A 15,143-nucleotide genomic window follows, 5' to 3' on the forward strand; every position below is an offset into this window, starting at 1 on the left:
GAAAACGTAACTTAGCTCAAATGAATTGAGATCTATCAGTGGGGAAAAGATTTTAAAGCCATTTCTAAAGCTTTGGGACTCCAGCCAACCACAGTGAGAGACATTGTCCACAAATGGCCAAAACATGGAACAGTGGTGAACCTTCCCAGCAGTGGCCAGCCGACCAAAATGACCCCAAGAGCGCAGTGACGACTCATCTGAGAGGTCACAAAAGACCCCACAACAACATCCAAAGAAGTGCAGGCCTCACTTGCCTCAGTTAAGGTCAGAGTTCATGACTCCACCATAAGAAGGACGCTGGGCAAAAACGGCCTGAATGGCAGAGTTCCAAGACCAAAACCACTGCTGAACAAAAAGAACATTAGGGCTCGTCTCACTTTTGCCAGAAAACATCTTGATGATCCCCAACACCTTTGGGAAAATACTCAAAAGTTTTTGGAAGGTGTGTGTCCCATTACATCTGGTGTAAAAGTAACATTTCAGAAAAAGAACAGTAAAATACAGTGGTGGTAGTGTGATGGTCTTCAGGACCTGGAGGACTTGCTGTGGAAGACTTCCAATGTGGCTGAATGACAACAATTGTGCAAAATTCCTCCCCAGCGCTGGAAGAGACTCATTGCAAGTTATCACAAACGCTTGATTGCAGTTGTTGCTGCTAAGGGGGGCCAACCACTTATTAGCTTTAGGGGGCCATCACTTTTTCACACAGGGACATGTAGCTTTGGATGTTTTTATCCCTTCAGAAGAAAAAGTTTCATGTAAAAAGTGCATCAAGTGTTCAGTTGTGTTGTCGTTGACTAATATTTACATTTGATTGACGATCTGAAACATTGAAGTGTGACAAACATGCAAAAAAAATAAGAAAACACGTTTTCACACCACTGCTTGTGTGTGTGTGTGTGTGTGTGTGTGTGCAGATAAAAATAACTCTTCCAAGTGAATGGTCTTCTGATTGTGTTATTGCTCTGATGATGAGCACGTTGCAGTACTTTGTCGAAAACAGAGTGGAAAATATTCCATTCCTAACAGTTTAGTACAGATGCTTAGCGATTTCCCCCATGGTACACATTGGGGGACAGGAAGTGTTTACTGCATCATGCATATATTCAGTAACCAAACACAGTGCAGTCCAACGTTTGGCGATCAGGCGTCATGGCTAGCATGCCCAGGATGGACAAATGCGACACAGCCACCTGTGGTTTCCGGTGCGCATATGACCGCACCATCCCCTTAGACTACAGCTGTCCTATCTAGTCTTTGAGCATGAACTGATGAGAGGCTAAATGTCTTCTATAACAAGATTCAATGCCCTGAGAATACACCCGCATTTATTTATATGATTGATTGGTAAAACAGTCAAACGAAAGCTGAAGAACAGGACTTTGTTAGTACTTGCGGCATGCACGCAAATCAATAGCATGCACCACTTCACTATGTCCAAATTCAAGGGCAAAACTGTTGAAGTGGGATAAGGGACAGGTGAGAGACAGAGACATGGCGAAGGTCTAACCCAGCCGGGGGGCTTACCTGTTCCTGGAGGGGGACATTTGGCACAATGCGGTCCCCAGGCTTTGCCCACGCTGCAGCAGCAGAGCTGTTTGCTCAACTGGGCAGACACTGGGTGCAAACATTGCCTCCCTGAGCTCACCAAACGGAAGCAAGCTCCCTTGTCCTCTTGAACGGCAGATATGTTGGCTGAAGAGGAGGGTGGGTGGAGGGCAAAGACCAGATTGGATGCGATGGAAGTGGTGCGCCAGGGTTGTAGGAGACACATAAGGGGGAACACGTGACAAAGTGAAGAAATAAAGAAGGACCCTTTCACCAAAGCAAACACAGCACAGTGGAGTGTCGACGCCCCTCCGGTTGCCTGACTCACGTCAACATAAGAGGTTGTCGACATAAGCCATAGAGAAACTAGCCGTCGCTTGCACATTCACATTTTCGTGACTTTGTCCCGAGACATAAGGAGAATGGCTGAGAACAAAGGATGCTTGTTTGTTGACATGATTTTCCTCCATTTTCTGCATATTTTTATTTAGATCCGTGTTTTCATATGACATTTTATACTCTTACCTCACAGAGCTGCTGTGCTCATTTAGTGATTGACTACAATGACAATAAAGTTTTCACACATTGGCAAATCTCTCTTCTGGTGGCTAACAGTCTAAAAAAACGAAAAGGATCCATTCTGTGTTCGAAGCCATGTCAATACTGCCATGCTTTTACTTTGAAGCTTACTTTGCATTGAAAAGGAAGTGTGCAGGTTTTCATGCTGTGTTTGTCAACGTTGACTTAAGAGGGCACGCAGGACCAAGGCTTGATGAGTTTGTCGACGCAAACAAGTTGTCGGCATAAGCAGACTGACTTAAAACAGGTTCAGCTATATACAGTATGTAAAAAGCAGACATATCCAATAATGTCGGCCCACTGATATCGCCATAAAAAGGAGTTTCATTGTTGTTTCATATCCGTATCGTTTTTTCTGTCTGTAATGACAATCGGCGACAAGGCGCTCCCTTGCTAGCTCAGTATGTCCGCGGTCTGGAATAAATTACATATTAAAATAAACATGACACTTTCTCTATTACAGTACTTACGTAATTCCGCAGTATTTGCCTGTGTATTTGGATGTAGAGCTGCTGCACATAATGGTATCGTTTGAAGTGCTCGACAATATCGCTATACAGTAATCCCTCGTTTATCATGGTTAAGTGGTCAAGTCATTTTCTACGAAGTAGGATTCCTTATTTAGAAATGGAATATTTGCATAGCTAGACCTTCTGAGTACAATTTTTAACATGATTAGAGACCTCTAGACATGAAATAGCAGCCATATAGTCTCCTTTACACTCCTATTACCCAATATAGTCGATATAATAAGAAAAAATAAGACATAAATACGACTCAAGCTCGTGTGTGTTGCTGGAAATGTGTTGAACCGGGTGAGCGGGAAACAGGAAGTGATGTCGAGGGGTTCAGAGTAGAATTTCAGATTTGCATGGGTGGCTAACGGCCACAACAGTAGCCCGTGTTTTTATTACTGTGCCTCTTGTGAGATCATTGAAACCAACAATTTCGGACGAACACCAGGGCTTGTATTTCAATGAACTCGTCCTAGGCACTTTGACCAAATGAGCCCAAATGAAAACCATGGATAGTAGATGGGCGGTGTTATATTGCAAAGGATTTTAGGCTGTTTCATAAGACGTGGGCGGGGCATGGCAACAAACTTTGACTTAAAAACGGCCCCAGGTGGCAGAAGTGTATTTGATCAGAGCTCGGCAGGGGGAGGAAGTGGGAGGGCCTGGAGGAGTGGAGCGTGCAGAAGGTTACGCTACTGAAGGGGTTGTTTTGAAAAATGGCTGGGATTGAAAAACCGTGGTAGAGTGAAGCCGCGAAATTCCAACCGTGATTTGGCAAGGGACGGCCCCATCGGTTATTGCTAAGACAGCCATGGTATCAACATGTTCCTGAAACACCCGACCGGAATAAGAAAAAGAAGTACTTTACTGCCTCCCTCCACCACATGTGGTGACATTGGCAACGGCATTAAAACAGGGAAACACACTGAAACACCAACACTGTAAGAAAGACATGAATAAGCAGCCAAGCGCTTGTCCACTGAAGGCATGCAGAGGAGTTTCGTCGGTGACTTCCAAGTCAAACGCTGCAATTAAACATCTCCGCATACCAATAACAGCTGGAATTGTTTTCACTGGAACAGACAAATGTGTTTCAAAGGCGAACAAAGAACAGCTTTTAAGGTCATTGGGGGGGAAATTAAATAAAAGACCAAGGTCCAACTGTTACCAAAAGCGCACAACAATTTGTGGAGTGTGTTCATTTTGTATGTGTTTGTGACACTGATTGTAATCAACGTACACGCTGCTGTATGAGTTGTGTTGCACACCACACACTAGCAGCCTGCACACATGCTAGCATGCAAGGTCACTGAGAAGTTGCTGGTCTGAGTGCTGAGAATCAGTCCATGGTTCTCGCCCGGAAAAGGGTGGACTTCCGTCTCCGGGTCGTGGATGAGATCCTGCCCCAAGTGGAGGAGTTTAGTTTAGTTTAGGTACCGAGGGGTCTTGTTCACGAGTGAGGGGAGGATGGAGCGTGAGATGGACAGGTGGATTGGTGCAGCGACTGCAGTGATGCGGATTCTGCATAGGTCTGTTGTGGTAAAGAGGGAGCTGAGCCCAAAGGCAAAGCTCTCAATTTTACGTTCCTACCCTCACCTATGGCCGTGAGCTTTGGGTAGTGATGACAAGATGGCGGGTACAAGCGGTCGAAATGAGTTTTCTCTGTAGGGTGGCTGGGCTCTCCCTTAGAGATAAGATGAGAAGCACTGTCATTCGGGAGAAAGTCGAAGTAGAACCGCTGCTCCTCCGCATTGTTAGGGGCCAGATGAGGTGGCTCGGGCACCTGGTCGGAATACCCCCTGGACGGTAGGAGGCCTTGGGGAAGACCCAGGACACGTTGGAGAGACTATGTCTCTCAAATGGCCTGGAAACACCTCTGGATCCGCCAGGAGGAGCTGGAAGAAGTGGCCGGGTAGAGGGAAGTCTGGGCTTCCCTGCTTGGGCTGCTGCCCCCGCGACCCACCTCGGATAAGCGGTAGAAGATGGATGGATGGATGGATGGAAGAAGTTCCTGGTCAAGAGAAAAATATGGGACTGTTTGCTAGAGAAACAGTTCCCTTGAGCAAGGCACCAAACTTCCTCCTTCTGCCTCCTTCCTCTAACAACTATTTATGAGGGTGAGTGTACCAGCATCCTTCCATCCTTCCATCCATCCATCCATTTTCTTCCACTTATCCGAGGTCAGGTCGCGGGGGCTGGGAAGTCCAGACTTCCCTTCTCCAAGGCTAGTTGAGAGACATAGTTTCTCCAACGTGTCCTGGGTCTCCCCCGAGGATGCGAAGGAGCAGAGTTTCTCCCGGATGACGGTGCTTCTCACCTTATCTCTAAGAGACAGACCAGCCACCCTACAGAGGAAACTAATTTCGTCTGCTTTTACCCACAGTCTTGTCTTTTTGGTCACTACCGAAAGCTGATGACCAAATGTGAGGGTAGGAACGTAGCTCGACGGGTAAATTAAGAGCTTTGCCTTTCTGCTTAAGGAATGATATTCTACGAGGTCTTGTCCATCCTTAGAGACCAACTTGATCAATTTGACCAATCACTGTCACTCTTTGTAGCGCTTCTTCATCTGCCCACAACGAACAAGCCTTGAAAATACCTCTGGCTCTACCAGGTTCAGATAAAAAAAGCATCTCAAAGTGCCCGTGAAATAGTGCTGGTGAGAAATATACCATCTGAGTTACAGAATCCGTAGCAACCGCTACAGTATCGATACAACATCAGTCAAAGATCATTCACCAGGCAAACATTTGGCATTTTGCACGTTGTTGCTGTCCAATGAAAAACATTTATCTCCAAATGTAGTGATTTTTTAACAAGTTTTATCATGAACACACAGCAGAGTTGTTTTTGTTGTTTTGTCTAGAAATAAAAAAAAACACTATTTGGTCATATTCACTACTCACAACAAGTTAGTGATACAATGGACCCCTAAATATCCGCCGAAAATTAGCCGCTTTTCTCGCAGAAAACACATCTCACTCACGGTAAGTGGATAATAATTTAAAAATTGGTGCTAATACAGGTATAATGTATAGCATACATGTACCGCTGTTAGAAATCCCACAATATTTAAATGTTTAATTTGTCTTTATGCTACACTGACAACATTTTTTCCTTGAGTATTGAGATTTTGCACTTTTTTCGGCAGTCCTAGGAATGCAAAGGTTTGTTGGACTTCGTTAGCACGAGCTTCGACAACCAATCTGGCCTCAAAACTTGCAGCAATTTGAGCACAAGTTAATAAATGATAAGTCCTTACTGGAATTCCAACAGGCAAGCAGTGTGGAAGATGTAGACGAGGCTCGGAGAAACGCATTCTCTCGCCTGCTAGCCTCCAGCGCCAGCCTGACGACCAGGGTAAAGGCTACACTGTGCCTTCCATTCCATCTGTTCATCCGTCATCTTACATTATCTTTCATTAGTGGTCAGTAGCTATCCATTTATGCTTTAAGTGTGTTTCATAAGTGCATGAGGCATATTTAGGGCTTAAACCTTGCTTGCGTTAGCTTGTTAGCGTCCTTCGTCGCGAGTGGACAATGGGAATGGAAGAGAGGGGGGAGGGTTCTGGAGCTGAATCTAATAATAATTACAAAAGGCGAATGTTGATCCGAAATTGGAGAACGTCAAGCTAGTGGTAGGGTAATGAAGGGGGTGCGGAGTGTGCCGTGTGTCCCAAGTAGACATTTTTATGGGCGTGTCAACTACTAGTGTTTTTTCGCAATTCGCTGGTGGTCCGGGAAGGTAACCCCCATGAAAATTAGGGATCTACAGTAGTGCATTTTAGGTTCAACCTGAAATATTTCCAGAGAATTCCAACATCCTTAACTTTTTCTGGCAAAAAAGTGTTGCAGTTAGGCACAAAAAATGGAAGGATACATTGCATACCGGATGCTTTTTGTACTATGTGCCTGTAAGTAATGTGCAACTATGATGTCTGTTGATTTTGGCATTTTTATACTGCCACAAACTTCTGCAGCTTTTGTAGATTTTTCAGTATATTGCAGACTGTGTATTTTTTTTGCAATCTGCTTTGAATCCACCAGCACAAGATGCAAATACTTCCCATGTTCCTTTTGCTGAGAAGGGTCAATGTTGGACTTACATATGCATGTGGTGAGCGTGGGGTCAGGTAGGTAGCCAGGTTTGCACGCGCATCTATAGCTTCCCACGGTGTTGAGACAGTTTCCATTTGGACATACACCCTGTAGCTGGCATTCATCAAAGTCTGTGAATTGGTTACATAAGCACAACAACTTATATGACTTGTGAAGAAGTGCATTTCTTCTGAAACTTAACAACATTTACAAAAACGTCCAAAGTAAGTCAACAGTTGGCTGAACCCCTACCATGGAGTCACGGGGAAATATTGAACACACGTTAATAGTAGGGATGCTCCCAGCAGAGTTTTATGCTTCTAATGTTCTCACTTTATTAACTGAAAACCTGGATGAAAAGCAGGCTTACAGGCGCCTCATGTGGTCGTGGGAGGTTGGCTGGTGCCCGTGGGCACCAATGCCCATTGGGGGCCCTGGGACCCATAAAATTTAGACAAAAACATATTTGACTTCCATCCATCCTTTTTCTATGCCGCTTATCCTCATTAGGGTCGCGGGGGTAAGCTGGAGCCTATCCCTGCTGAGAGGTGGGGGACACCCTGGACTGGTCACCAACCAATGGCAGGGCTCATATAGACAAACAACCGTTCACGCTGACATTCATACCTATGGACAATTTAGAGTCTCCAATGAAGCTAACACGCATGTGTTTGGAATGTGGGAAGTGGGAGGAAACCGGAGTACCCGGAGAAAACCCACGCACGTACAGGGAGAACACACAGAGATGCCCGAGCGGAGATTCGAACCCACGTCTTCCCAATCTCCTGACTGTGGCCAACATGTGAACCACTTGGCCCCCGTGCGGCCATATTTGACTTACTTTTTCAAACTCCACAGTGAACCTTGGAGGCGCCTTCTTTAAGGAGAATTTGGATGCGAGATCAGCTTGATTGCGCTCCAGCAGGACCCCCATGCAGTCCGACGAATCCAACCACTTTTCGGGCTATGCGCCTTATGGGCGCCACACACGAGAGGCGACTGGCAGCTGCGGTTGGCGAGGCTCGTCGCCAGCGCCTGACGGGCCAGCTGCACTGTTGGGCGACGCATTCACATCCAAAGCGAATTATCAACACCGGCCCCTTTTCCTCCCCTGAACTACTTTGATACCCCAAATTCCCTCCACATCTGACAGCCAGTCTGAACCGTGGGAGACTGGTACAATTCGCTCTGGATGCGGGGATGCGTCGCTCACCAGTGTGGCTGGTGGCAGCTGCTCGTCGCCTCCCGTGTGCAGGGTTTGCTGCCATGCTTTGCGAAGGTAAAGCGGGCAGGAGACGGTCGCTATAGGCTGGATGCTGCAACGGGGGTGGAAAAGCACGTACCCTGCTTTTTCACACAAACCAGCGGATACTGATCGGTGGCCGATCGATCGGAGCACCCCTACTTAATAGCACTTCTGACTGAACCGACAAAAGAGGTGACTGCACTTCTTTTTTAGGAACTGACATAAACATTTGCAGTGTTCCGACTAACTGTCCTCTCGTGGTACTTGTGTGTTTTCTTGTATTGTATCGCATCCCTCCTAGGGGGTAGCTGAGCATAGAGCTAGCAAAGTCTAGCCCAGAGGTGTCCAAACTTAGAGACGCATACTGAAAACACAAAGGATTCAGGGTCCATTTTGATATTTACATTTTTTTAACAGGCCAAAAACAACACATGTACTGTAGATGGTAACAACTTATATACAGGAACTCCTATAGGGGTGTTATTTCATGTCTAGAGGGCTCTAATAATGTTAAAAACCGTATTTAGAAGGTAAATAGGTTTTCTCTCATCAGATGACGTATTTATAAATAAGGAATCCTAATTTGCGGAAATTCAGTCATCACAGTCTGGTCAGGAACCAATTAACCGCAATCAACGAGGCAGGACTGTATTTTTACCTTTAATGAATGTGTCGCATGCTGCAATTTGGACACCTCTGGCCTAAACATCTCCATCAAAAACAGAACCTCACTAGAGCGAAAACCTTGTACAGTCGTCCCTCGCTACATCACAGTTCTAACATCGCTCCATCACACGATTGCATTTTTTCCCAAAATTGATTCATTCATAAACGTTTGCTGTTTTGTGGTTGAATATTATTAGTCAAAAAGACGCACAGTTAAGCAATTTGTACTTATTCTTGGCCCAAATGAAGCATTTTCAAGCATAAAATGTCTAAATGAACTAACCACATGAACTAAAATACAAATTCAAAGCAGAAGAAGCATTCTAATTGTGAATGTAGGATTCCACATTGGCCACTAGGTGTCATTGTTGAGAGTTGAGACTCACATTTGCTGTGTCTTTGTCAAGCAATTGGAAAACTACAGTAAGTGAGAACAAGGAACACAGTACACAGAATGAACTGAACTAAGATACACTATGACAGCGTGTTACCTTGGCAGTGAGAGCTGTTGATTCTCTTGTAACCCTGAGGACAGTCAATCAGAGGAATAGCTGCTGAGAGAACGTGAGGAATTTCATTCAGTTCACTCTTTATAGTCGCAGTCGTTAAAAAAAAAATGTCCCAAATTTTTAATTTTCACTTTTTGCATACCCTCGGGGGCACACGTACCCCACTTTGTTTACCTAGGGTTTAGCTTATCAGTTAATGTCCCATGGATGTGTCTCTGTTTTCCTCGTCTCCCGCCTCCAAACAGGCAGGAAGATGGTTCACTCTGTGCATTGGTTTCAGCACCTTGTCGCGTTTGTTCCGTAGAACAACGGCATGAACGTCTTGTGACGCCCCCACCACCCGGCCAGTTGTTCAAGCTGACTCGGTGTAAATATTACAGTTACGTTTCCAACCCCGACTTTTGTGTAGTCAGTAATATGTTTGCTCACACCTCATCGTGGATGGTGGATGTCAACGGCAACACTTACATGGCTTCTTTGCACATTTCTGGCATTTGTGGAAACCCCATGACGTCCCAATGGTCCCACAGCACTGCTCCTGTTTCGTGAGACCCGGGAGAGCCTTCCCACACTGAAACATACACAGGGACAACACTGGTGGGGCATTTCTAAAACCACAGGCGGTTCAATGGCTGTCTCCAGTTTTAAAAGTTACATGGTAATACTGTACAGCATAGCTGCGGCATTTGACATGAATTTATGCTAGGATTATTTTCAGAGAAAGCAACAACAAACCAACAAAAATCCAGAAAAAAAACATGAAATAAAAGCTGCATATTAATTACCTCCACCAGGCACAGAGCAAAGCGCAGGCGCAGTGCGGAGGTTACAGTATGTGTTTGCTGGCGTTTGTCTGTTTGTGTTCAAAATTACTTGAAAAGCTATGAAAGAATTTTCAGGAATTGTCGGAAATGGAATATGGAAGAACCGATTACATTTTGGGGGTGATCCAAAATTCAAAATTTTCCCCAAATTCAGCCTTTTCCCGACAACTAGTTATTATTACCTGCTACGAGTACACATTTCCAATCCAAGTCAGGACATTCATGCTGCCACATTTTTTTCTTCTGGAACACAAAATGCCTTTGATCTAAAGTGTTCTAGCTTTTTTATTAATCAAAAGTTTTTAAAAATCTGTGTAACATCTGTGTGCACTAAATATCCATGCTATGACGGGGACACCTGCGGCTTATACTGTGATAACCCGCGTTGTATACAGGACAAACCGGGCTTTCTCTTTAAATTTGGTGGCTGCGGCTCATATACCTTTACAATGGTATCAAACAAATATAAAGAATCATGCAAATTCACGGGTATTGTGAATATGTTACACTATTAAGGTGGCGTACCACTTCTAAGGTTAGCATATCTTTTCAGTCTTCAAAAAATAGGGCCTAGAAATGTTACTGAAAAAAAACATTTGGTATAAATATATAGCATATTTGTTTTTTGGACAACTCACCTGATTACCAACAGTTTCCTGGAAGCAGCGGCCCAACATGCTCTGAGAGGTAGCGGGCTGGTACTGAAGGACCTGGTCACCGTTCTGGCCTGGATAGACAATGTTGTAACCGTGCTGTTGGATCTTCTGCTGGCTTTCAGTGTGGTGAAAGCTGTAGCTGGAGGATGAAGAGGAACCTGACTGGGAACCTTTGGGATTTTGTCCATTACTCTGGTAGTTGTCTAGCCGAGAGACCTGGTGGACCTCGACAGACGCCTCAGGAGGATGCTTGATATGGATTTTTACGATGTTGGGGCTAAATCCTGATAGTGGAAAATCACAGGAAAGAAATATTTGATATGTAAACGCTGTTGTTGTGTATTATAATTTCCGAGTACGAGCGGTCCTTGTGTTACACCGCTTCATGGTTACGTTTGTACTCCCATACATTTTTGAGTATTGTACCAAAAAAAGAGAGAACTAGTTACATGCGTGCAGCGAATACGTAAGGTGACAAATACACAGTGCATGACAAGGACAACGTCACTTTTGTTCTTTTTTGTCTTCATTGTTCCCCCAAACTCTTCCAAGGCTAAAATACAGTGGAACCTTGGTTAGCGTCATTAATCCGTTCCAGAAAGTCAGACCCTAACCAAAACGTACTCTAACCAAATCCATTTTTCCTTTATGAAATCATGTAAATACAATTCACCTGTTCCACAAAGCCAAAAATGTTACCACAAGCCACATTTTTACCGTTTGACAATTATAGTTTTACATGCATAAAACAATTATAGGTGCGTATACATGGGGACAAATGAACATTTAAGGTTACTTTTACCTTCATTGAAGACATGATTGTTCCCAAAGACACGAGGTGGCAGCAAGATCAACACGGACACCACCTTCGCGTTTCTGCCATGAGTTATTTCTTGAATTCAATAGTGTTTCTCGCGTCAAGTCTTTGCTTGTCTTTGGTCACGTCTGCAAAATAACCCAGAATGGAGCCTCCCCGGGGAGGTGTTCAGGGCACGTCCGACCGGTAGAAGGCCTCGGGGAAGACCCAAGACATGTTGGAAAGACTATGTCTCTCAACTGGCCTGGGAACGCCTCGGGGTCCACCGGGAGGAGCTGGACAAAGTGGCCAGGGAGAGGGAAGTCTGGGCTTCCCTGCCTAGGCTGCTACCCCCGCGACCCGACTTCGGGTAGAAGATGGACGAGTTTTTGAGACTGCTGTGCTAACCACTGACCACATCAAAGTCGGGCAACAGAGATGACTTCCGATTCCCGTTTCAACGTAATTACTGTAGCAAGCAAGCACGTTTTGTGATAAAAATACTTAAAAACACAGTTGGACTCACAGCAAGACGCACGCTATATTGTACACTCGCCGGAAACTTTTCAACGTAAACTGGGGGGGCGCGCTAACTGAGGTTCCACTGTACTCAGAAACTGCATAGCGAGTCCAAGCCGCTCAGACATTGTGACCATCATGAAGGATAACGTGTGGAAGGATCTGCTTCTATGAAATGGACAGTGATAACTAGTGCGCTCATTATTGACACTTACTCCTCCCAATAAGCTTGTCTCCCCCTCCTTTGCAACGCCCCTTCCTTCGTTACTGTTTAGTTTAATTTTTAATTATTTTTTTGCTGTATTTAATATTTAGGAATGGAACATCTCACACACAAATAGTTTCATTATGAGTCAGCCTTCTGTCTGCTGCCTGAGAAGCCCACCCTAGCCAAGACTGGTCCAACCCTGATCAGACCAATACACCAGCCAACAGTTCTGATCATTAGGACTGCCTCCACAGCAGCCGTATGAGGAAGAGACCGTCTGGACCTCGCTAGACCTTGGTTGGGGGGCTGACCAGCACGGGGATTACAATTGTTTGTATCTACTCCAATTCTAAACCTTAGTTGAGACTCTTAGCATTATTTCACAGCTGGTAGAACAAAAGAATTTGCTAAAAGGGCAAGTCCTAGAAGTTCTGTGTACATTGTGAAGGACTTAGGTGCCCATAGAGGTATTTAGGAACTCGTACGTGGACAAGGACCTCCTGTATGCATTTGCAATCAAGAGGCACCGCTACAGCACTCACCAGGACTGTTGCTGTAGGTCAGAGGCAACGTGTGCGTGGAATGGACCTGAGTTTGACTGTAGCTGCCTGAAGTCTGATGGTGCTGTTGGTGTCCGCCTGGAACTGGAATCTGGCAGAACTTTCCAGTGAAGTTTGGAGGGCACTGACACTTGTCCCTGGCACTGCACTTGCCGCCATTGATGCAAGGCAGATGGCACACCACTGAGGAGAGAAGCAAACACATGCTTTGATATGGCAGCACACCTGTGCACGTGTTTGTCACTTCTGGAATAATTAGAATCTCAGCTTTGACTTTTTCATGTGGAGTTGGGCTGCATAAAAATATTATATATATGATACTGGACTGTGGGGAGGATCCAGAGAACCCAAGCAAGCACAGGGAAAACACACCACTGGCAGCAACAAATGTCTTTAATAACCCAAGTAAAAGCTTTTGGGCTCAAGGTTCTCCATTTTTGGCAAGCCACTCCAGTCACCTGGGAGAATGTATGCCAGAGGAGCTGGAAAAACAGTACTTTCATCACATTTCCAGGCCTAATGGGATACAGATACCACAGACTTAATTAAAGTCTCTGAAAATGACTTTCTGTCTATCAAGACATGGATATTGTTTTACTGTCATATCAGGCCTGGAGATGTGCTTTCAGTCTCTCTGGTTCACTTTTTCGGTGGGGGGGCTGACACTAATCAGAGAGTATCTTCATACTTTCACACCTACTTAGAGATCCTCAATATTGGCTCTCTTGCCGATATCTGATATGCCGATATCGTCCAGAGCACTTTGAGCACTTCATCGGTTGATGAAGTGCTCAAACTAACGAACACCTTAAACTTCTTTTACTGCAGTGCCACTGGATGCTTTTCACAGATGAACACTGTTTGTACAAAATAAGAAGTATACAATAATCCTTTGTTGATCGTGGTTCATTGTCACAAAGTTGGATTTTTTGTTTATAAATGGAATATTTTTGTAGTAAGAGCATAGAAAACCTGTTTACCACCTTCTCAATACGCTTTTTAACACTATTAGAGCCCTCTGGACATGACATAACACCCCTATAGTCATCTTTACAACCCTATTACCCAAAAAAGCAGACAAAAAGAGTAAATAAGTCATTAACTTCATGTCAAAAAATCCCAACCATCCCTTTAACCCCTTAGGCGTCAGAGGTTTTTTTTGTTTTGACATTCCAATTTCAAAAGGTTGAAAATGGTTAGAGATAAAGGCGTACTGTAAATCAGAAAAATCGTCAGCATGACACAAAGATTGAACTATTTTGCGGATTTGACTTATTGCGGGCTATTTTGGGAACCCATCCCCTGCGATAATAATATAGTAATCCCTTGTTTATCACGGTTAACTGGTTCCAGACCAGACTGTGATTAGTGGATTTCTGCAAAGTAGGCTTTATTATTTCTAAATGGAATATTTTCATAGTTGGAGCATAGAAAACCTGTCTACGACCTTCTAACTACACTTTTTAACATTATTGGAGCCCTCTATACATGGAATAACACCCCTATAGTCACCTTTACACTCCTATTACCCAATATCGGAGACCTATAAGACATAAATAAGACTCGTGCACGTGTGTGTTGCTATAAATGTGTTCCCGAGGGCAGTGGTCCCCAACCACTGTATCTGGTTTGGTACCGGGCCGCGGTACTTTTTTTCACAGAAAGAAAAAATAATTTCCATTATTTCATTTTTTTTGTTTTATTTTGAAAAGTGGCCGGATTCTCTCTGTTACATCCGCCTCACTTGACGCATGTCCATTGTGTGTGTGCTAACTTTCTCTCTACTGCTGCTGTATTTGTACCATTTTTCTTTCACCTCTTATGTGGTGTAAATGCTGATCCTATGTGGGAATGCATAAAGGTACGTTTGGATGACTTATTGAGTGCTAATGTGCACATTTGTCTCAAGTTAATTCATGCTAGCACTGCCTTTTAGCACACACGTCAAACAGCCATGTCATCATCTCTCTGGAAACACTTGAACTGGTGGATGGGGGGGGGTCACCATTCATTTTATGCTTTTAATTTGATGTTATTCATGCCTTAGTTTTACACAATACATCATAAATAAGATACATTACATCGCTATAATGTACGAAGATGGATGTAGAAGATGGATGGATGGAGTTTCAGAAAGACATTGAAGTGAGATGACTTACCTACTCTGAAGTTGGGTGCTGTCAGGGTATCGGTGGAGTGGCCATTTTCACTGATGATGGTTGTCGTATTTCCCTGTTCGCAGTTGTTGTGACACCTGCCTCCCATACAGGTCAATTTGCAGATGGTGGGTGTGAACACCACCTTGATCCTTCCTGTATGGTTGCCCACTGCCATCGTGTATGTGAACACCAAGCAGAGAGAGAAGTATCTTGTTTATTTTTGAACACATGGACAAAGCAAACCTCATGGAAAAGTAAAAT

The 15,143-nt window shown here is 44.4% G+C and overlaps 1 protein-coding gene across 8 annotated transcripts in view; it reads right to left on the reverse strand.

Annotated features, from left to right (window-relative positions):
- ltbp1 (latent transforming growth factor beta binding protein 1) overlaps window positions 1-15,143 on the reverse strand; it is a 75,683-nt gene that overhangs the window by 34,877 nt on the left and 25,663 nt on the right. For 4 of the 8 annotated variants that reach the window (XM_054796662.1, XM_054796661.1, XM_054796656.1 and 1 more), the window contains exons 5-11: window positions 14,883-15,050; window positions 12,706-12,906; window positions 10,623-10,924; window positions 9,629-9,731; window positions 9,143-9,205; window positions 6,748-6,870; window positions 1,528-1,695 (exon numbers count right to left, since the gene is read on the reverse strand). In XM_054796662.1, the coding sequence (XP_054652637.1) occupies window positions 1,528-1,695; window positions 6,748-6,870; window positions 9,143-9,205; window positions 9,629-9,731; window positions 10,623-10,924; window positions 12,706-12,906; window positions 14,883-15,050 (1,128 nt within the window). The remainder of the gene's footprint in view (window positions 1-1,527; window positions 1,696-6,747; window positions 6,871-9,142; window positions 9,206-9,628; window positions 9,732-10,622; window positions 10,925-12,705; window positions 12,907-14,882; window positions 15,051-15,143) is intronic. The other 4 variants (XM_054796658.1, XM_054796659.1, XM_054796660.1 and 1 more) reach the window with 3 other exon arrangements.

This window comes from Dunckerocampus dactyliophorus, chromosome 13 (assembly GCF_027744805.1).
Source record: "Dunckerocampus dactyliophorus isolate RoL2022-P2 chromosome 13, RoL_Ddac_1.1, whole genome shotgun sequence".
Taxonomy (NCBI): domain Eukaryota; kingdom Metazoa; phylum Chordata; class Actinopteri; order Syngnathiformes; family Syngnathidae; genus Dunckerocampus; species Dunckerocampus dactyliophorus.